Raw genomic sequence first — 24276 nt, 5'->3', positions numbered from 1 at the left:
GTTAGGATTAGTGTAAGATTAGATTAAATTAGTGTAATAGATTATGGATGGTTTTGCGGAGGAAGACACGTGTTAGTCAGGTTAGCTAGTTAAGTTAGGTTATTGGACAGACTGGGCCGCGCGGTATGTGTCTTTTTAGCACCGGCCTTGACAGCAGGTAATCTGTTTTGAAATCTCGGACTTCTGTTCAACTCCCCACTGGTAGTACCACATCTGATAAAGAGACCTGGGCGATCTAAAATACGTTTTAACCGCGTCGTTGCATTAATAATAATTAATACTTTTGAGTTTCTTTTTAGTAGTTAGCACTCGAAAACTAATATAGAATGTGTTTTACAAAGTTTGAGGCTAGTGTTTTACAAAGTAAGGATAAACTATGATCAAACTGGAAATTGGGGGATTAGGTTCGGCTATATCAAACGGGCTACGACCACTATGGGGCCATCATACTGCCACTATACGGCCATTATACGGCAACTATACGGCCACTATACGGCCTCTATACCGCCACTATACGGCCACTATACGGCCATTATACGGCAACTATACGGCCACTATACGGCCACTATACTGCCACTATATGGCCAACATACGGCCACTATACAGCCAAGGTGCTGAAACGATGGCAGGAACAATAGAGGAGAGAATAGAGGATATACTTCGAGCCACTATACGGCCACTATACGGCCACTATATGGCCACTATATGGCCACTATATGGCCACTATACGGCCATCATACGCCCTCTATACGGCCACTATTATACGGTCACTATATGGCCACTATATGGCCACTAAACGGCCATGCTAGACAGCCGGTTATCTCAGACCTCTGCAGCAAGTGTGTCTTTTCAGCACCTTGACAGCAGGTAATCTGTTTTGAAATCTCAGACTTCTGTTCAACTCCCCACTGGTAGTACCACATCTGATGAAGAGACCAGTGTCCTTTGTAATTCTCATATTAACAGCTGTGCTAATTTGTGGTTCCCACCTTCAATTTACAATATCACCTGTTTCTGAAGTATAATATAAGTGAACAATAAGAATCTCACATACTGTATCTGGGCGATCTAAAATATGTTTTAACCATGTCCTTGCATTAATAATAATAAATACTTTTAAGTTTCTTTTTCGGAAGTAGCTTTTGGATTTAATAATACATTTCGACATCGTTATTCTAAAAATACCTCAACGAGACTTCAAATTAACGAGTACTGTATTTGGTGACCTCGCCGGAAGTTGGCAATTTCTCATCTTATTTTCTGATTTTATACCGTTTACATAATTATTAATTAGTGAGATTTACATGAGATAAAATGAAATAATTTGACGCTGTTCAGATGAGTCATATTTCAAGCTTTAAAATATGATAATCGTGCGATATTATATCATCAAGTTTGGGTTACAGTGTAGGGTTGTTTTATTGCAAAATGTGGGTCATTCTGGTAACGGAATATTGAAAACAATAGTCGGGTCAATTTCCTTTCGCCATACTCCTAAACGTTTATGAAGGAGCACAATTTAAATTGGTATAGCCATGGAAATGAGCATCTCTAAGCAGTTTAAATAGGGAAATTGTAAATTTCATTGTTACCAGCTGCTGCTACCATTTACTCTTTTTGACTCTCTCACCTTAAAATAGCGAAATTAAATAATTAGTTTGTACATTTACAAGTTGTTCTTGCAAGATCGTGTCACGTCATCAAATCATCTTACTATATATACATATATTTTATATATAATATGTACTATACAAAAAGTCATAACAAATTTCATAACAAAATTAGTTCATACGACGACAAACTTTTATAGTAAATACCGTACAGTCCTAAAACTACTACAAGACTAAATATACTACACCGACACATGATACAGAAGCATGTAGGTATGTATCTAGTGTGGAGTGAAAGTGGTTTTTTAGTTACAAGTACATAATAACAGGGTGTAACATGTTTTATACTTTACAGACAGGGGATCGTCTACACATGTAGTGATATTTAGTGATATTTATAGGTTTTGTTTACTTTCTGAGTAGTACAGGGACCACATCTCACACACGCACACTTCCGCCTCGCATTCAACACACTTACCCTTAACCTCAATCAAACCATATTTGGCTCTCACGTTTCGCACTTCTCATTGGTCAGTACCATTCCCGCCATTTTCACTCCACACTAGATACATACCTACACACTTCACTTCATGCACCTGTTCACCGTTGTAGCATTCCATGCTTCTGTATCATGTGTAGTATGTATATTTAGTCTTGTATTAGTTTTAGGACTGTACCGTTTGTACTATAAAAGTTTGTCGTCGTATGAACTAATTTTGTTATGAAATAAATTAATGTACACAAATTTTGCCTCAGATATATGTTTTTTACGTTTTGAATTTGTAACATTTGTTTTTAGATCATGAATACGATGTAGTTACATTGAAACGTCGAGTAAACTCATTTTCCTTAATAAGAGCATGTTTACCTGTCGCAGTAACCGGGATTTCTCATATAATTTGCACGTGGGCGGTCGTACAGATATACAAAGATAATCTTCCGAATTATAATTAAGATAAAATGAGACCTAATGATACATATGTATATCTGATACCATTTTAGCATTTTATTGACACAACGACATCCTCCCCTCCTCCCCTCCTCCCCTCCTCCCCTCCTCCCCTCCTCCCCTCCTCCCCTCCTCCCCTCCTCCCCTCCTCCCCTCCTCCCCTCCTCCCCTCCTCCCCTCCTCCCCTCCTCCCCTCCTCCCCTCCTCCCCTCCTTCCCCTCCTCCCCTCCTCCCCTCCTCCCCTCCTCCCCTCCTCCCCTCCTCCCCTCCTCCCCTCCTCCCCTCCTCCCCTCCTCCCCTCCTCCCCTCCTCCCCTCCTCCCCTCCTTCCCTCCTCCCCTCCTCCCCTCCTCCCCTCCTCCCCTCCTCCCCTCCTCCCCTCCTCCCCTCCTCCCCTCCTCCCCTCCTCCCCTCCTCCCCTCCTCCCCTCCTCCCCTCCTCCCCTCTTCCCCTCCTCCCCTCTTCCCCTCCTCCCCTCCTCCCCTCTTCCCCTCCTCCCCTCTTCCCCTCCTCCCCTCCTCCCCTCTTCCCCTCCTCCCCTCCTCCCCACTCTTACAACTAACACCCCGTAAGTAGGCAGGTAAGATGGCAGGAACAATAGAGGAGAGAATAGAGGAGATACTCCGAGCGCTGAAGGGACGTCACCCTGGTCAGGAGGAGTTCATGCAGGCTGTAGAGGAGGTGCTGGTGTCTCTGAAACCTCTCTTTGAGAACCAGGGAGAGGAGGATTACCTGGGAGCCTTCAGTGGTAAGTGGGGTGTACTATATGTGTTAGGGTCATCTTAAACTGTCAGACAATGAACTGTCGGTGCAAATTTCACGTTTTTTAACACTGTGTTGGTAGAAGTAATACGGCATTTCTGATTTCTGACGTCGATCATAAATTTGAAATGTCTTAAAATGTAATTTAGCAATCTATTTCCTCAGTGATTGCTGAGCCGGAGAGAGTGATCAAGTTTAGAGTACAGTATCCAACCTTCGGACCTGAAGGAGCCGAATTACACACTACAACTGGTGGGTGCTATTCTGTTTTTAGGAGTAAATTAAATAAAGCATCAAAATCAAAAATTAATTACCACAAGAATTCATTATAAGTTTATGTTTTATTTTTATATATATCGCCCGATTAATAATCACATTTATTATTTATCAGTTATATAGAGGTTAAGAGTAATTATGTATTTTTTAAATCTTTGATAATATTTATTTTTGAAGTAAACATTGGCCAGTAAACAAAGCTGGTCCCCAATCAATCAAACAACGATGCATTGAATTTAGTTTGGAAAATACCACTGAAAATAGTTTTTGGTTGAAGTTAACATGAAACATTGCTTTATCATTGTTATGGAATACATTCACTAAACTTGAGTGCAGTATAGCTGTTTCCAGTCGTAAAGTTAAGCAGGGATGTCAGAGCAAGGATTACGCAGTAAAATTGTAGGTGACCCATCCTGGCTAGGGGTTTCATATTTAGCAAAGTTTCCATATTCATGTTATTATTATGTTGCGAATAATAAATCATGTGATTCTAAGAGAAATTTTCTTTAAATTATTCAATATCGACTATTTCAATTCTTAATTTGTAGTAAATGATGAAAATAAACTAATCAAATCAACTATTGAACTGCTCTATTAGTATTATGGTAAGTATTATGGTAAATTTAATGGTACTGTATAAGTAGCAGTGAAAAGAAGAGCAAACGGCACAGCTGTATTAGTGTGTTAATGAACGAATTGTAAAGTTCTATCAGCCTAATATTCACTGGATTTAACGTTTCCGGCTTATAATTTATTACATAATAATGTGAGATAATATTACTAGGTTCGTTGCAATTAGCAACTTCTTATCATGGTCGTTCCTCATATTCAAAGAATATTATTTATTCGCATAATAATATGAGGCAATTCAGTAGTGTGGCATAACACGGTTAAGGCACGGTTAAGGCACGGTTAAGGCACGGTTAAGGCACAGTTAAGGCACGGTTAAGGCACAAGGGTTACATAAGGCACGGTTCTTAAGGCACGGTTAACGCACGGTTAACGCACGGTTAAGGCACGGTTAAGGCACAAACTGCCCAAAAGCAACCATTGTGGTCGCCTAAGGCACGGTTAACGCACGGTTGGGGAAATATAACCTATAAACATACAAGTGGTTAACTAAGGCACATGATCTGAATGTGACGATCTGTAAATTTTACAGTGCGATTCCCGCTATGAATAAATTTTGTAATTGTAAAGCAACAGCCCTGCTTCGTTTGACCGTCCTATATTTGAAATCCTTATCTCGATTAACGATCTCTTCAAGTAACAAGGCTCTTCAAATTTAGTTAACATCTCTTAGAGTTGTATATAAACGCAGCTTTATTCAACACAACCATCCCATCTTTTCATTGTCTACTCTTAAAAATACTACTACTTTACTCACCATGGTAACTCGAAGAGGAACTCGACACTCTGCTGCCGCCCCCATCCCTAAATGCCTTCACTGTGGCGCTAGTGGCCATATTGCCACCATATGCCCAAGGACTACCAACACTCCTACCCCTCCTTTCCTGACCTGTAACCACTGTATCCGGACTTGCAGAAGTGGATGGAGCGACGAGCCAGAGGGTCATCAGATGATCGTTGTAGTCGATCCCTGTCAAACACACGCTACTCCTGTAGTCAGACCGACAAGATCCAACCCTGCACCTACAAATTCTCGTACCACCGCTGTTCGTCCTACCAGACCTCCTCCTCCTCCCACACCTATTGTTCCTGCTTCCAATACCAACGCCGCTCCTACCGCTCCTACCGCTCCTACCAGTTTGTGCCTTAACCGTGCCTTAACCGTGCCTTAACCGTGCGTTAACCGTGCCTTAAGAACTGTGCCTTATGTAACCCTTGTGCCTTAACCGTGCCTTAACCGTGCCTTAACCGTGCCTTAACTGTGCTTCAACCGTGCCTTAACCGTGCGTTAACCGTGTTATGCCACACTACTGGCAATTCAGTAGTGTGCATAACACGGTTAAGGCACGGTTAAGGCACGGTTAAGGCACAGTTAAGGCACGGTTAAGGCACGGTTAAGGCACGGTTAAGGCACAAGGGTTACATAAGGCACGGTTCTTAAGGCACGGTTAACGCACGGTTAACGCACGGTTAAGGCACAAACTGCCCAATATGATAATATGATACAAATTATTGTTAGGGGTCGTTCACATATTACGTAATCAGTCAAGGAGGAGGGGGGTTTCCAAATGATTACGCTAGTGTAATTTTAAATTCCATTCAGTCTTTATTCTCTGCTCAAAAGAAAGCTATTCGCGCCACTGATTCAGAATATCATAACTATTTTTACGACAAAGAAAAACGTAAACTACCATCTCACACAAAATCCATCTTCAACAAAATAGGAATTTTGGCTCTTCCTAATCTCATTGCTAAAAGCTGTCTAACTTTGATGCACAAGGTTTTTATATGGGAGTAGCACCATCGAGTATCTGTAGTATATTTGAAACATCACCGCTTAGACAAACGGAAAGGAGAAATCCAAAGTATTTTGAAATTAAGTTCAACAGATTGCGCATCACCGATTATAGCATCTCTAGACTCTAACGTAGGACCACGATTATATATTATATAACAACACGATGAACGAAATAAATAAAATCCTTCCCTTCAACGTACCTAAGTTACAAGATAAGTTTATTAATTCATACAAGGACAAGATTGTACGTTACTTACTGGACAAACAAAAACTTGACCTAAAAAACCTTTCGTGGACGGACAAGAAATTTGTCCTTTACAACTTTTAAACAAAATGTTAGCTAAATATAACAGCTGTAAGAATCCTGAACGTTAGTGCAGTCAAATAAATGAACTGCGATAATGCATTTGACAGTCAGTCACTGTAATTTATTCTGCAACTTATTTTTCAACTTTCACTGCCACACTTAGGCTTATCTTGCCTACACATTTTTTTTAAACGAAATTCCTTGCGCACTGCGTACTAAAATAACTTGGATTTCTACCGCTTTGATAAAATGACTACAAGAAGATGGGGAGTTAATATTGTTGATTTATATAATATAGATTATTTATTCTTTAGTGTAGATTAACTTTATTTCTATATATTTTACTAAGTGTGAAGGATCAACCATACGTTATTGATATTGTTGACATATTTAATGATAAATTGATATAATGATAAATGATTGTAATATTTTCATTGAGGCACATGCCACCCCATCGCGGGTTTACTACTTTTTACACAATAGCTATATGAAAACTGATTACGGAGAGGGGAGGGGTGTTAAAAATTGTCCAAAATGTGATAACGCATTTTCAAAATTTTACTGACACCAGTACCGATGTCCCACCTGACTATTCCCCTAATGACGATGATTTATCATACACTCCACCCTACCAACCTCCCTCACCCTTTCGAGACCAAAGAACTCACAGTAGAGAAAACAACCTACTGTCCCGAAGAAACAATGGATTCAGCATGACTTCCTCGGTTTCTCGAGCTCAGACCTCCACTCAAGCTCAGAACTCCAACTTCACCAGGACCCAGAACTCCGACTTCACTCGTCAAACTTCAGGATCCACCACGCCCTCAAACGTGTTCAAGACGACCCTCATCTCAGACTCAATCCTGAGACATGTCCAGGGTATGGACACCAAGAATGCCCTCGGAAAGAACCATGAATTGACCCTAATCAATAAGCGGGACACAGGTGGACTTAAAGACCAACATGTCAAAGACGAATTATTAAGAACACAACCTGATTTCATCTATGTTCACCTAGGAGTCAATGATGCCAACCAACAGTTCGACCTAAGAGTAAGTCTCGACAACATATTTCAATTTTCACTATTTGTAGAGGAATCCCTGATAGGTACAAAGTTATTCTTTTCAATGCCACTAATGACATCTGACAACGAAGCAAACGCAAGGATTGGTGAGATAAGGGATGCAATTTGGGAATTTGTGACCGTGACTAATAAAAACGAACGAAAACCCTTCAAAGAGCGGTCTTTGTACTATAACCCCAACGCCAACTTCATGCATGATAACCATCTGACAGGAGAGTATCACACGAACGATGGAGTCCACCTTTCAACAAGAGGCAAAGAGGTCATTCTAGGAAACTTCCGTCACAGTATCCATGAAATGACAAGATTGCTTCTCAACAAGCCAAAGAAAATCCGCTCTACAGGAGGATTGGAACCTTCTCCTCTTAGTCGAACGTGATTACACTCACATATTATGTTTTCATTTATACACATAATACCATGACTAGAAACACACACAAAAATACACAGGTTTCAATAAATAAAAATAGCATAAAAATACTCTCTTGGAATATCCAATCGCCATCATCAGTAGATGGGAGCAAATTTGAAATAGAATCATTTCAAAATGTTATCAAAGATCATGACTTAGCCTGTCTTCAGGAAATTAGGAGAGAGGTTCACTTGGTAGGATATCGATCAATCTGCAACATAAGGAAAGACGGTAAATCAGGAGGTGTCGGTATCCTCATTAAAAATGAGCTTATTGAAGGGATTGAGTTTATCAAGAATACAGAGTGTTCAGACTACCTAGTTTGTCGACTAGACAAGGATTTCTTTAACCTATCAGAAGATACATTCATAGTTAACGTTTACATTAGACCATTTAATTCATCAGCCTCAAACCCGACTGACAATGGCAAAGATGCTTTAAAAAACATTGAAGACGTTGTGAACGAACTTCGGGAGGAGGGCGAAGTCATACTGTGTGGGGACTTTAACTCTCGTATAGGACAAAAAACGGGTATGATAAGAGAAGACTCAACCAACGTTGTTCCCTTACCAGACGATTATGAGCCTGACAACTTTCTCCCCCGAAACTCACTAGACTCTATCACAAATACTTACGGTACACACTTTCTTAACCTAGTCAAACATAACCAACTCACTATTCTGAATGGCCGTACCCTAGGAGATCTTGTAGGAAACTTCACAAGTATCCAAAAAAATGGGTGCAGCGTTATTGATTACATTGCAGTGACCAACTCCACAAAGATCAGAATCAACTACTTCAAAATCTTGACATTCACCGAACATTCTGATCATAGGCCCCTCAGTACTGAATTAAAATGCAATAGATTCGCGATCAACCAATGTGCCCCATTACAGGACACATATCAGACAGCGCCAACCAGATACATTATCAACGAAGAGAACAAAGACGACTTTTTCGAAGCTCAGTCAGAAAATCTATCATTGACCTTAATCCAAGAACTTCAATCGAACATCGACTTACTCACCAATCAAAATATTTTAGCAGACAATGTCCGTAATTATGAAACTGAACTTAAAGACATTAACAAACGACTTTCAGAACATCTCCGCGACATGGCCTCGAAGTGTTTCAAACAAACCAAACCACCCAAAAAATCTCACACCTCAAACAAACCTTGGTTTAACTGGAAAACGAGATTAGGTAAAAGAGAATTTCGTAAAGCTACAGATGCAACCTCAAAATTCCCGTCAAACAACCTTATACGTGAAAACTATTATCTTGTCAAGGGTAGCTATAAGCGTTTGAAGAACTCTGCCAAAAACGAATTCTTCGCACGTATGAATGAGGATATAGAGGGGGGGAAAATTCTCAACTGGCAATCTTTCAAAAAACTAAAAAATCAGAAAAAGGAAACTTTAAATTTTGACAGTCATGATATGAATAGATTCGAGACTTTTTTTGGTAACCTATATTCTGATAACCACAAAACAATAAATGAAAATAAAAAAGTTTCTATGATTGATCAAGCTGACTTGATAAATCAAGGTGCAACTCATCCTGAGTCACTCAACAGCTTAATCACCACAACAGAACTTGACTCCAGTATAAAATCCCTCAAAAATGGTAAAGCTTCCTCACTCGACATGATTAATAACGAAATTATAAAATCTCTGGACACCAATCATAAATTGATTATGTTGAACCTCTTTAACGCCTGCTTCTCACAAGGAATTTATCCCTGGAACGTCAGCATTATATCTCCACTTCATAAAAAGGGAAATAAATCGGATCCTGATAACTACCGTGCAGTTGCTGTCAGCAGTGTCATAGGAAAACTCTTCTCAACTATTCTCTTAGAAAGACTCATTCACTTCCGTTCTGAAAACTGCCCTGATCCACCTAACCAACTAGGCTTCACAAAGAAAGCTCAAACATACGATCACATACTAACCATGAAAACTATAGCATCAAAATATAAACTTTTGGGGAAACCTGTATATGCAGTATTTGTTGATTTTAAAAAAGCATTCGACTCAGTCTGCCGTCAAGCCCTTTTCCTCAAACTCGCAAAAAATGGCATAACTGGAAACTTCTACAATGTCCTCAAAAATATGTACTCAAACTCGTACGCTTACATAAAATTATCTGGTCATCTCAGTAAACGCTTTCAGATACGTAAAGGTACAGAACAAGGTCACCCACTCTCACCTGACCTTTTTAAAGTTTTTCTCAGTGATATGTCCTGCCTCCTAGATTTTCCAAATTGCCCCGTACTTTCAAATATTACTGTTAGCCACCTGCTGTGGGCGGATGACCTTATACTCCTTTCACTCGACCAGGAAACCACCCAAATGCAACTTAATATTCTCGGTAATTTTTGTAAGGAGTGGGGCATTGAAATCAATGAACTCAAAACTCAAGCAGTCATCTTTGGTAAGAAAGCGTTAAAACAGGACGTACAAAACATAAAATTTACACTCAACGGATCTAATCTTGAAATTGTTGACAGTTATTGTTACCTTGGATTTGAACTTCATCAATCGGGTCAAGTGCAGATCGCTCAACAAAACCTTAAAACCAAAGCAATGCGTGCATTTTTTGGCCTGAAAAGGGTTGTCATGCGTTCAAAGTTATCTTTTAAAGCACTCCTTACACTGTTCGACTCTCTCATCAAGCCCATTTTATTATATGGTGCTCCAATATGGACACCCACTAGTACGATCAACAAATCTCTCTGCAAAACGATTAACTCGACAGAAGCAACCGCTACTAACTTACTTAAAAAAATCAGCGCATCTCTGCAAGAAAGAGTGCATATTTCATTCATAAAATGGGCATTGGGAGTCCATCGTAAAGCATCAAATGTAGGTGTATGGGGAGAAACAGGGAGAATTCCTCTGATTTATCAATCAATTCGCTTAACATTAAATTACTTCAAAAGGCTAAATACAAAATCAAAGTCGAATTCGTTTGTTACTGCAGCCGTAAAAGAACAAAAATCACTAAACTTACCTTGGTATCGATACATAAAACCACTCCTTGAACTAGATGAAATTTACAAACTAGATCACGTAACCGCGCACCGAATTCTCAATACAAATGCAGCCAACAAAGCCAAGCCCAACCCTGTAAGTGATCACAAATTTTTAAAAGACTCCCTCAAAAATCAGTCAAATTTCAGTCAATGTATCGAACCACTATGCAGCAAAAAGTATAGAATTCCTAACATCATCGAAGCTCTAACCAATCAATTCAAAAAATGTTGGGAATATCAGAAATCTACTTCTTCCAAACTCTCATTCTATCACTCAATCAAACACACCTTTAAACGAGAGCCCTACTTACACTTATGCAAAGGCTTCTCTCGTCGTTATAGCACCACAAAACTTAGAATCAGCGCCCATGATCTCCATATTGAAAAAGGCAGATACTCCAACACACCCCGTGAGCAAAGACTATGTGCGTGGTGTCAATCAAGTATGGGCGTCGAGACAATCGAAGACGAGTCACATGTTCTTTACATATGTGACTTGTATTCAAAACAGAGGTCGAAATTAGTCAAAAATCTCTCTCAAATGCCACTCATTGAAATAAGCACTGAAATCACTGACTCAAGCAATATCAATGAAACAAATCTCAAAGTCCATCTTATGGAAATTTTGTCTCCTAACTCAACTGTAATTCCTCAAAATCACCAGAGCCTCCATATTCACTGCCACCGTTCACTTAATATTCAACCAAACACCCCACAGTATATTCAATTTCAAGAAAGGCGCTCCTATGCTGTCAATTGTGTGTGCACTTATTTCCTTCGCTGCTCCGAAGAGCGAAATAGCTTCGCCGAAGATATGCGTCAACGTAATTCAAATGCACGAAACTTAAACAATTTTACTATCAATTTGGTGAGAACCTCGCGAATTAGTCATAATTAAGATTTAAGGATAACCCTGGCCCTGACTTCAAGGAAAGATGAATGTTTTCATTAATCTCTGTACAATTATGACGGTCCATGATAATGGATCTATAATTTAATTTTAATCCTGTGTAATCCTGTGTAATCCTGTGTAATCCAGGGCATCAACTTTAACGCGACTTTCCGCAAAAACCGTAAAAGATATACAACTGAAACCGTTTTGACTGGGTCAAATGCTTTAATGGCCTTCAAATCAGCATGAAAAAATTAAAAATTGGCCAAGGAATAAGAATTTTAGTGCCCAAAATTTGGACTCCCAAGTGGTGTCAAAAACGCGAATTAAATAGGTATTATAATAATTATTTTATTCTCTCGAGTCTTGACACCACTTTAGGGTAGACGGGTTCCTGCTAGTGTATTGAAGGCTGACGGACAACTAGGAACCTGTCAATTTTACCTAATTAACTAATTAACATGCAAGCTTGGGAAATCCAATCAGCTCCGACAACTAGGAACCAATTATTACATATCCCTGACAACTAGGAACCTCTGGAGATACTTTAAACATTCAGGTTTCCACTGATTTCACAGCTGTGCTGTATATATTTCTGCACTGTTCAGAATCGCATTCATCACAGCTTTCTCAAAATCAATCATAATTGTACCAGTGTCTACCGGTACCAGCGTAGCAAGGTTCCGGGCTGTTCAGCAGCTTTTCGCTTAAGTGAGGAGAGGACTTCACGCTTCTGTGGAGCAGTGTTGTTAGCAGCGTTTTTGTGGAGTTTGGAGCAAAGGGATAAAGAGGACACTTGGTGGGAGGGTTGTGCTTCCGGCATCGCCAAGCAGAGTAGATGGCTGTATCTTTAGCTTTCTTTCTGGAGTAGATGTACCCGTCCGTGTCCACCAGCTCAATAGTTATTATATATAATATACTAAAATAATATATACATAATATACTAGAATAATCTCAAAATGTGTGTGGGAGCTTGTGTAATTTACTTTAAAGCGGTTAGAGTTATGGAACTGTATAAATTCGACAAACTCTGAAGAAGCAAATATCGTAGGTTCTTTAAACAGCCGGTGGTAAGTGGTTTAATTCATGGTTTAGAAAATACTATTTCACACCTAGCAGTTCTTTCTGTTTGGAATGGTAATAATTAAAAATTATAAAACTAACTTGAAGATTAACTCTTTGTACTAGATACTTCATAACCAAATATTGCTCATCCTACCATTAGACGAACTAAATATTAGCCTCAAAACTCAAAAGTCTGTTTCTTCTCAAGTCGGTCTCCTCTCAAGTCTGTCTCTCACAAGTCTGTCTCTTCTTCTCTTCTTCGATTTACAAATTTACCTACCGATCTAATTGTCCCTGACATACTATATGATAAAGTGGAAAATGTTCCGGTAAGAAGGTGCCTGGCAGCGGCAAATGTGTCCCCAGTGCCTCTCAGTAGAAGGGTGAGAGGGGTGAGTGTGGAACAAATCAGTGCACAGGTCGACAGGGAGAAGTATATCGCACTCAAATCACTCCATGGCAATGCTGTTTGTTGAATTTTTAGCAAGACTTCGTAGCTGGCCTGTGAGCCAAGGTAACCTTTTTGGCCATCAGCTATCAACCATGTTATTATGGACACTGCTGATGTGATCACGTAGATGCTGGTCAATAGGAAAATGGTCAGGCTGGCCTTTAAAACAGTATCAACTACTTCATTTGACTGCCCCGCCGTATTAAGGTGATTCAATGCACGGCGAGCACGTGTTTTATGCAGTGAACACAGCTGCACTATCATCAACACAAAACAAAGCAATGCAGGCAGAGCAGTGGGTAAAATGAACTGAACCAGGTTGCCAAGTTGGTAGGCGAGATAGCTTGGACCATTATCTTCCTTCTCCATGGTCAGGAGAACCAATCCAAATCCTGGCTGACCCTTCATAATCATCGTCTTCACCATAAGAATTTGATTTTTCGTCCCCCTTTTTTCAGCAAACTGCCACAGGTCAATCCCAAGAATGAGCATCCAAATCAACATGTACACAAGGGTGCACACAGTGAGGGATTTCCTTTTGATCAGGTAGAAAGGTTGAGCAATGTTAATGCACCGGACTATTCCCAAGATGCAGTTCATGAAGACGCTCATCTTTACAGCTATGGCGGTCAAAAAATAGATGATGTAGGCAGGCACTACCATATCAGATATTTCATCGCCTTTTGAAATCAGTAGATACAAAATGGGGCTCTGAAGAAGAACTCCTAATCCTACGAAGAAGTCAGCTATTCCATTTCGGAGATAGAGGGTTTGTATTAGGCCAAGTTTGGTGGCACGTGATTTAACAAACCTGAAGTATGCTATGGTCATACTAAGGACAATGCAACAGATGGAGACCAATATATTTACTGTTGTTAGAGTCATCAAGCTGGCTTTATCAGAACCTTCCATCGATTGATTACTGTCATCATTGACAACTGGAACGAAGGTCAAATTGTCGTTTTCTTGAATAGTCTCATTTGTTTTATGATAAGAGCTGGCACTCTGGGAGGAGAGTACACAATGTACTGTAGTTACCATAGTTATCAGCATGAGTCTGGTAACCACCATCATTCTAGATAAACCCATGACAGATGCTTGCTTGCAAATTACCAACACAAATGATAAACAAGGATAAATAGTATGGTTGTTGATGTGAACAAAAAGGCTAGCACTGAATCTTGCAACGAATAATTTCAATTTGGTCTGATTGGAGGACGTACTTGAAACTGTCTAATTGAGTCGTGTATTATCATTTAGTGTCATGATTTGCTGCTTCTTCCATTCAAACTTCTGATTGTTTCTGAATAGACTCAGTGGAGACGGATTCTAATGGATATTAGCACTTAGCAGGAACCCGTCTAACCCTAAAGTGGTGTCAAGACTCAAGAGACTAAAATAATTATTACCTATTTAATTCGCGTTTTTGACACCACTTGGGAGTCCAAATTTTCGGCACTAAAATTCTTATTACTTGGCCTATTTTTTATTTTTTCATGCTGATTTGAAGGCCATTAAAGCATTTGACCCAGTCAAAAAAGTTTCAGTTGTATATCTTTTACGGTTTTTGCAGAAAGTCGCGTTAAAGTTGATGCCGTGGTGTCAGAAAAATGGCATGGATATATACATATATATATCAGTTACCATGTCTTTTATCTAATTTTTATCAGCAGATTTATAAATCTGCTGTTCATTTGTAGTTATTACCTTGCTAGTTATGAGTAAATTTTTGCCTTCCATCAATTGAGTGCAGCTTTCAGTTTTAAAATTTTCAGTTTATTCAGATTTTTCGTTTTCGATATTGCAAATTTTTAATAAATCATGTTCAGATTATGGTGATAATGGATGTAAAGGTACTTCAACCGAATTAACAATCCAACCGTGTGTATGACGTGTCCCAGTAGCCAATCATAATATATGTATTTCTACCGGTGGCACATACTGGATGGCGGTTAGATGAGTACACTACTCTCACAAGCATCTCGAGTCTCTCGGTGATCCTGCCTCCACACCACACTCAGTCTGGACTCCCTTCCGGCCGACCGAACTATTTTCCTAATATCTCCTAATATAACTTTGATCGAACAAGCCTAAATTCATGATGCACTATAAACTTGATTTGAGACAGAAATTTTAGACAATTTATCTGCTTACGTGTAATTTCAAACTCTTATCAGTTACCATGTCTTTTATCTAATTTTTATCAGCAGATTTATAAATCTGCTGTTCATTTGTAGTTATTACCTTGCTAGTTATGAGTAAATTTTTGCCTTCCATCAATTGAGTGCAGCTTTCAGTTTTAAAATTTTCAGTTTATTCAGATTTTTCGTTTTCGATATTGCAAATTTTTAATAAATCATGTTCAGATTATGGTGATAATGGATGTAAAGGTACTTCAACCGAATTAACAATCCAACCGTGTGTATGACGTGTCCCAGTAGCTAATCATAATATATGTATTTCTACCGGTGGCACATACTGGATGGCGGTTAGATGAGTACACTACTCTCACAAGCATCTCGAGTCTCTCGGTGATCCTGCCTCCACACCACACTCAGTCTGGACTCCCTTCCGGCCGACCGAACTATTTTCCTAATATCTCCTAATATAACTTTGATCGAACAAGCCTAAATTCATGATGCACTATAAACTTGATTTGAGACAGAAATTTTAGACAATTTATCTGCTTACGTGTAATTTCAAACTCTTATCAGTTACCATGTCTTTTATCTAATTTTTATCAGCAGATTTATAAATCTGCTGTTCATTTGTAGTTATTACCTTGCTAGTTATGAGTAAATTTTTGCCTTCCATCAATTGAGTGCAGCTTTCAGTTTTAAAATTTTCAGTTTATTCAGATTTTTCGTTTTCGATATTGCAAATTTTTAATAAATCATGTTCAGATTATGGTGATAATGGATGTAAAGGTACTTCAACCGAATTAACAATCCAACCGTGTGTATGACGTGTCCCAGTAGCCAATCATAATATATGTATTTCTACCGGTGGCACATACTGGATTGCGGTTAGATGAGTACACTACTCTCACAAGCATCTCGAGTCTCTCGGTGATCCTGCCTCCACACCACACTCAGTCTGGACTCCCTTCCGGCCGACCGAACTATTTTCCTAATATCTCCTAATATAACTTTGATCGAACAAGCCTAAATTCATGATGCACTATAAACTTGATTTGAGACAGAAATTTTAGACAATTTATCTGCTTACGTGTAATTTCAAACTCTTATCAGTTACCATGTCTTTTATCTAATTTTTATCAGCAGATTTATAAATCTGCTGTTCATTTGTAGTTATTACCTTGCTAGTTATGAGTAAATTTTTGCCTTCCATCAATTGAGTGCAGCTTTCAGTTTTAAAATTTTCAGTTTATTCAGATTTTTCGTTTTCGATATTGCAAATTTTTAATAAATCATGTTCAGATTATGGTGATAATGGATGTAAAGGTACTTCAACCGAATTAACAATCCAACCGTGTGTATGACGTGTCCCAGTAGCCAATCATAATATATGTATTTCTACCGGTGGCACATACTGGATTGCGGTTAGATGAGTACACTACTCTCACAAGCATCTCGAGTCTCTCGGTGATCCTGCCTCCACACCACACTCAGTCTGGACTCCCTTCCGGCCGACCGAACTATTTTCCTAATATCTCCTAATATAACTTTGATCGAACAAGCCTAAATTCATGATGCACTATAAACTTGATTTGAGACAGAAATTTTAGACAATTTATCTGCTTACGTGTAATTTCAAACTCTTATCAGTTACCATGTCTTTTATCTAATTTTTATCAGCAGATTTATAAATCTGCTGTTCATTTGTAGTTATTACCTTGCTAGTTATGAGTAAATTTTTGCCTTCCATCAATTGAGTGCAGCTTTCAGTTTTAAAATTTTCAGTTTATTCAGATTTTTCGTTTTCGATATTGCAAATTTTTAATAAATCATGTTCAGATTATGGTGATAATGGATGTAAAGGTACTTCAACCGAATTAACAATCCAACCGTGTGTATGACGTGTCCCAGTAGCTAATCATAATATATGTATTTCTACCGGTGGCACATACTGGATGGCGGTTAGATGAGTACACTACTCTCACAAGCATCTCGAGTCTCTCGGTGATCCTGCCTCCACACCACACTCAGTCTGGACTCCCTTCCGGCCGACCGAACTATTTTCCTAATATCTCCTAATATAACTTTGATCGAACAAGCCTAAATTCATGATGCACTATAAACTTGATTTGAGACAGAAATTTTAGACAATTTATCTGCTTACGTGTAATTTCAAACTCTTATCAGTTACCATGTCTTTTATCTAATTTTTATCAGCAGATTTATAAATCTGCTGTTCATTTGTAGTTATTACCTTGCTAGTTATGAGTAAATTTTTGCCTTCCATCAATTGAGTGCAGCTTTCAGTTTTAAAATTTTCAGTTTATTCAGATTTTTCGTTTTCGATATTGCAAATTTTTAATAAATCATGTTCAGATTATGGTGATAATGGATGTAAAGGTACTTCAACCGAATTAACAATCCAACCGTGTGTATGACGTGTCCCAGTAGCTAATCATAATATATGTATTTCTACCGGTGGCACATACTGGATGGCGGTTAGATGAGTACACTACTCTCACAAGCATCTCGAGTCTCTCGGTGATCCTGCCTCCACACCACACTCAGTCTGGACTCCCTTCCGGCCGACCGAACTATTTTCCTAATATCTCCTAATATAACTTTGATCGAACAAGCCTAAATTCATGATGCACTATAAACTTGATTTGAGACAGAAATTTTAGACAATTTATCTGCTTACGTGTAATTTCAAACTCTTATCAGTTACCATGTCTTTTATCTAATTTTTATCAGCAGATTTATAAATCTGCTGTTCATTTGTAGTTATTACCTTGCTAGTTATGAGTAAATTTTTGCCTTCCATCAATTGAGTGCAGCTTTCAGTTTTAAAATTTTCAGTTTATTCAGATTTTTCGTTTTCGATATTGCAAATTTTTAATAAATCATGTTCAGATTATGGTGATAATGGATGTAAAGGTACTTCAACCGAATTAACAATCCAACCGTGTGTATGACGTGTCCCAGTAGCCAATCATAATATACATATATATATATATCGTCTCGCTTTATATATAGTAAGATGAGATCTGCCATAAGTCCCATTGCAATTGTATCTTACTGTTCACTGTTCCAGGTTACAGAGTTCAGTTCAACTCAGCTCTGGGTCCCTACAAAGGGGGTCTCCGCTTCCACCCTTCAGTCTCTGAGAGTATTATCAAGTTCCTGGGGTTCGAGCAGATCTTCAAGAACGCACTCACTAACCTGCCTATTGGTGGCGGGAAAGGGGGATGTGTCTTCGATCCTAAGGTTAAACAATCTGATACACGCTCTAGTGCATTACAATCATTTAAACGTTGAGAATTGGCTTACAGTTAAAAGCTCGCGTTCTTCAGTTCATAGATTGGAGAGCTGCTCAACTGCTATCCGATTGCAGCTGACTATTAACAAACACTGATTACACTACATTAATACTCAAAACTCTTCCACCAGGGTAAGAGTGACAGCGAAGTGAGGATGCTGTGTGAACACTTCATGAAGGGGCTTTACAGACACATTGGACCCAACCTGGACGTACCTGCTGGTGATATTGGAGTAGGAGGACGAGAAATAGGGTGAGTAGGGGGACGAGAAATAGGGTAATTAGGAAGACAAGAAATAGGGTGAGTACTGAGTAGGAGGACGAGAAATAGGATGAGTAGGGGGACGAGAAATAGGGTGAGATTATTTTGGGTTTACTTACACATCTGGCACCTGGGTACAATGTACATACACTGATTATATCTTTAGCTGTATCTTTCCTAAATTGCGGTTTGAAGCCCTGGTTGCTAGGTAACTAGGGTTACTAAAGCCCTGGTTTTATTGTACTTATTTGAGTATTCTCCCTCACAGCTACATGTACGGAGAGTATGTAAGACTGAAGGGGCAGCCTGACATGGGAGTACTGACGGGGAAGAGTACAGACTTTGGGGGTAGCAAACTAAGACCTGAAGCTACAGGATACGGACTCGTTTATATTACTTTGGTAAGAGTTCTTGAGTAACGTCTGACGATAGTGAAGATTCCATTTCGATTCAACCAGAAAACTACCACCGTTCAGACTATTAAATTATATTGTATGCGGACCATATCTCTCCTTTTCTTGTTAAAGTTTGACCCAATCACAGGAAGCATTGAAGAAGTACAACCACTACAGATATCTACCTGAAGAGAGGAGAGCTGGAGTTGCTGAAAACTGTTTCAAAGGTAGGTACTGATCACAGATCTGCATAAGAATCACTAGTTCACACTGCTCGGGTAAAAAGTTGTCGGCTTTACATTTCATTGGTGCAAATCTGATTATATTACCTTCTGAGAAGAAAGTCATTACCTTACTAGAGCTAGTACTCGCTTCTCAGAACTCAGAAGCGAGTCATTACCTTCTCGGAGGCAAGTTACGTAACATCCTTGTGGAATTAACGCGAATTTAAAATAATCTACATTGAAAAGATAGCACTTCGTTGTAATCGTTTCAGTGCTTTATAATTATAGTCACTGAACAGTGTACCCCTAACCCCAGGTTTGAAAGTGCTGATTAGCGGCTCTGGGAATGTAGCCCAGTTCGCTGCCCAGAAAGTAATGGAACTAGGAGGTCAGGTGTGCTCTTTCTCTGACTCTACTGGAACCATCACCTCCACTGAAGGTATATCATGTTATATTTGATCGAATCCCTTTTGTTATCCAGTTATTTAGAGTTCTCTAATGAGGGTTGCCAACTTAATCGCTCTCCTTTACAATGAGTTGGAGAGTGTTAAGAACCCTCCTCTAATCCTGTAATATTACCAGGTTTCAGTGAGGACCAGCTGAAGGAACTGTTCCATCTGAAGAACGTGAAGAGAGGAAGAGTAAGTGAAATGAGTACTGCTGAAGGGTTGGAATATCACGCCGGGAAATCCGTCTGGGAACTAGGTGAGCTGGGTTTAAGGATTTGTGTTTATTCCTTATTTTCTAATTTTACCGGGGACCTCTGGCTTTTTTGCTCATAAACAGATTGACAATGCGGCGGAATGCAGGCTGAGCGCCGCCCAGTAATTTCTAAATAGGCTCCTTGGGGTTTTATTAACTCATACTTTTCAACTACTTAACCATCAGGTCTGAACTGTGATATAGCTCTGCCCTCTGCTACTCAGAACGAGATAACGTTGGAGGGAGCAAAGAACCTTGCAGCGGGGGGTTGCTGGTGTGTGGCTGAAGGTTGGTGTTATGTAGTTTGTGATAAACTTTAGAGAGCAATTTAAACGCAGTAGTCTTGACTGCTATAAATCATTAAGTCCTGATAACCTGCATATGCCAAAAATATGTTTAAAAAACCAATGCGAAGAAAAAAACATTGCCAATGTTTCTGAAAGCAATTAATTACTTAATCTTACAATAGGAGCAAACATGCCGACAACCAACGAAGCAGTAGACTACCTGAAAACTAAAGTTGACATCTACATTCCTGCTAAGGCGGCTAATGCTGGTGGGGTGGCTACTTCAGCTTTGGAGATGGCTCAGAACTCTGCCAGGCTGTTCTGGTCCAGTGAGGAGGTCAGTTAAAATCTAAACACCACCATTACCTCATCAGAAGCTAGTCATTATCTTCTCAGAAGCGAGTACTCGCTTTACTCGCTTCTGAGAAGCTAGAACTAGTATATCTGAGACGCGATTATAACTAGCGTCTGAGAAGGTAATGATTGCTTCTGAGGGGGTATTAGCTACCTGGGAGCATGGAGTGCCTCCTAAGAAGCTAATGATTTTTAACTGGGTTAGTTTGATTCAAATATTTAATATAAGCGTCTGATGAAAATTCGAATTGTATGGAGGATCAACCAATTAGATATTAATCTGCAGTTTTTATGAAATCGAATGCTGTTTTAGGTGGACGAGAAACTAAACGGAATCATGACGAACATTTTTGCTACAGCTTACAAAACCGCACAGGAATTTGATAGACCTTGGGACTTACAATTTGGAGCAAACGCTGCCGGCTTCCTTAAAGTGTACAAAGCGTACAAAGCCATGGGATATCTTAAATTCTAAGACACCTTTAATATGATAGTATATATGGGTATAAGGTGTGAAACACTTATGGGACAATGCAAGATATTGACTTTTTATGACCAAACCATATGCGATTCGCATAATTTCAATTAATGTTAACGTTTTAGTTGTATAATATTAATATAAGGAATGATTCTATTTCAGTTTTGATTTTATTGATATAAAAAGTAAGTCTGAGGACTGTACAAAATCGTTTCGAACTTGGTGATCAGTGCAGATGATGTCTATTGGTAATGCCAAAACCCCGATATAAGTTTTCTGTACGCACTACAGCATCCTTTTGTGGTCGAAAAACGTTCAATCTAACGGCAAAATCTGAGTTTGAGAAAATGATAGCACCTCTGACCGCACTACCAATTCATGGTCCCTTTTTCTATAAATGTCGGTTCAGGACAGATTACTGCAGCGCTGAAATCTTTTGAAGGAGGCAGTACTGAAACGAAGATGACGATATTGTATAGTAATAACTGTTACTAGTCTGGGACGAAACGGAATCTCGTTAGCTTTTCGTGTTAAAAGCGATTTCTCAACGGTTATCACCTCTCTAGATGATTCTTAAAACATTTGGACTTCATTGCATTTTTGAAATAAATGCAATGAGGGCGTTTTCGGCCACACCCTTTTTCAGTGTTTCGCGGTCACTTGAATTTTTGTATTTCGGCTCAGGAAGGTCTTAAAGACTATTCCGATACACCAAAATGTGCCTAATAGCCCCATTTATTTACAACTTATGAAGCAACATATACCTTAAAATGCTTTGTTTCGGAAATATGGCCGAAAAATGGTTTTTGGCTTGACGCAGTTCATAATTTCCGTGATTTTTGGCATTTCCGCCTAGGAAGGTCGTAGAGACTATTCTGATACACTAAAATGTACATAATGGCCACATTTATATACAACTTATGAAGCAACATATACCCTAAAAGGCTTATTTTCGGAAATGTGGCTGAAAAACGGATTTTTGCCTAGCGAACAATGACAGTATTCACAAATGGGCTATTGGACTGTTAACTATAAGAAAGGTCTTAAAGACTCATGAGCAACATAACATTTGTCACATGATGTAAGATGACTCACTTTGTGTCCAGAAACACCTACAAAAATTGGAGAATGGTCTACTTTATTGGGCATCTCTCTTAATGGGCAGCCCAGCAGCATACTTGTGTCTTACGAAAGGGTAATTTTTCAAAATTACGGTTTCTTTAGTAAAGATCAAAGTAAAGGTCAAAGGGTCAGTTGCTAACAGCAAATTGTTTGCAATTGCCGACTCATGAACATCATATACTCAAAAACGTTCACTTTAGGAGTGATTAGTAAATAAGTTTAACTACTGCATGATTTGTGAAAACTCCAACAATTTTTCATTGGCACCAATTTAGCCAAAATGTAAAAATTCAACTTTTAATTTATTCATTCCATAAAACCATAATATGTATCAAGACTCTTAGAATACCGGACCTAAAATAATTCGGCACTGGATCCGGACCCCACTGTATAATTATAATTGACTTCACAGCCTCGACCAATATTGGTCTGTGATCGCTGGATTGAGATCTGTTGGCTGCAGTTTAATTTAGCTCATTTACCATTTAAATAGTAATACCGCAGTGGTTTGGTTCGCATCGTATCATCGCATGATAATGTGTGTCATTCCCTCGTTTTTTAATCAAGTGGTTACTTATAGCTAGTTTTTTTTGTTATCACAGCTGCCTCGAGATCTTATCTAGGGCACTAATACATTAGTACTAGAACATTAGAACTGTAATTCTAAAACTTCAGATTAAGATTACTTGGCTGAATGGCAGGGTTCGAGATTCGACTCTAAAACGCTCAGTTTAGGAGTGATTAGTAGATTTTACTACTGCATGATATGCGAAAACTCCAACTAGACAAGGATCATGCTTAATCAAAGTGTTCCTCGACTTGAACTTAAGTCTTGTAACCTACTGGAGTTTGGGCCACTGAATCGAATACGACCTGATATAAATTTTAGGATGTCGGGAAATTCATTAAGATTTTTATTCTTTGGTTTTTCAATTGTGCTACGAATCCGAGTTTGAGTTGATAACACCGAATTTCCTGTTTGACTCTCAAATCTAGGTAAACTATAGGTAAAAATATAATATTAATCATATTAAGCTAAAATGTACTAATCTTTGTATTCTAAATGGGGAAAAGAAGAAACATTGTCAGGCAGTCGAGAAAATTGTCAGTCAGGCTATATGGCAGCTTTGTAGATGTTGTGACTATGCTAGTAGTGGTCCCAGGCTTGCGACCACTACTAGAGAGGAACGAAGGCTTAGGTTCCTCTTTTTGGCTCTGAGATCCAACTTTAAGATCGGACTTCGGAGATCCTCGCGTCGGAGATCATGTAAGTGTAACATCAGTACCGGAGATCAGACTTTTTTGCTTGATATTGGACCTATAAATCTAATTATGTATTCGAAACAGCACGGGATGTAACCAAGGTTAATTTAGATAAGATATACCAGCTTTCGGGGTTGCAAGACCCCATGAAAGGCAGGCAGAGCATCTTAAATCCTCATGCTATCCTCACGTTGACCATCTAGGTCCATACCCCAGCCTCTCATTAAAAAACAGCTATTGGGCCCGATATCCGTCCCTTGTCCCGTAGTGCCCCGTAAGTAAGAGATCGTTCAGATTTTGGTCATTTAGACCCCCTCCCCGATCTAAAATCCACTTTACCCAAAGCTTGAAAAATTTCACATGTGAAACCTAAATAGCAAAATTAGCATCTCGAGACCTTCTATTATATAAACCCCGTGATCCTACTATAAGCTTATAACTTATTAGGCATTGCATGCCG

The 24276-nt window shown here is 39.1% G+C and overlaps 1 protein-coding gene across 1 annotated transcript; it reads left to right on the top strand.

Moving 5' to 3' along the window:
* Positions 1-3135: 3135 nt before the first annotated feature.
* On the top strand, positions 3136-21626 carry LOC134820680 (NADP-specific glutamate dehydrogenase-like). Its single transcript, XM_063831192.1, has 11 exons — positions 3136-3306; positions 3486-3572; positions 18505-18677; positions 18861-18982; positions 19260-19392; positions 19535-19613; positions 19927-20049; positions 20193-20315; positions 20499-20600; positions 20782-20936; positions 21267-21626. Exons 1-11 carry the CDS (start codon positions 3144-3146, stop codon positions 21426-21428), a joined length of 1422 nt encoding a protein of 473 aa, XP_063687262.1. The 5' UTR covers positions 3136-3143; the 3' UTR covers positions 21429-21626.
* Positions 21627-24276: the final 2650 nt, after the last annotated feature.

The sequence above is a fragment of the Bolinopsis microptera genome, chromosome 9 (genome assembly GCF_026151205.1).
Source record: "Bolinopsis microptera isolate Bmic1 chromosome 9, MBARI_Bmic_1.0, whole genome shotgun sequence".
NCBI lineage: Eukaryota > Metazoa > Ctenophora > Tentaculata > Lobata > Bolinopsidae > Bolinopsis > Bolinopsis microptera.
The sequence above is the reverse complement of the archived record's forward strand: the minus strand, read 5'-3'. Positions and strand labels throughout refer to the sequence as shown.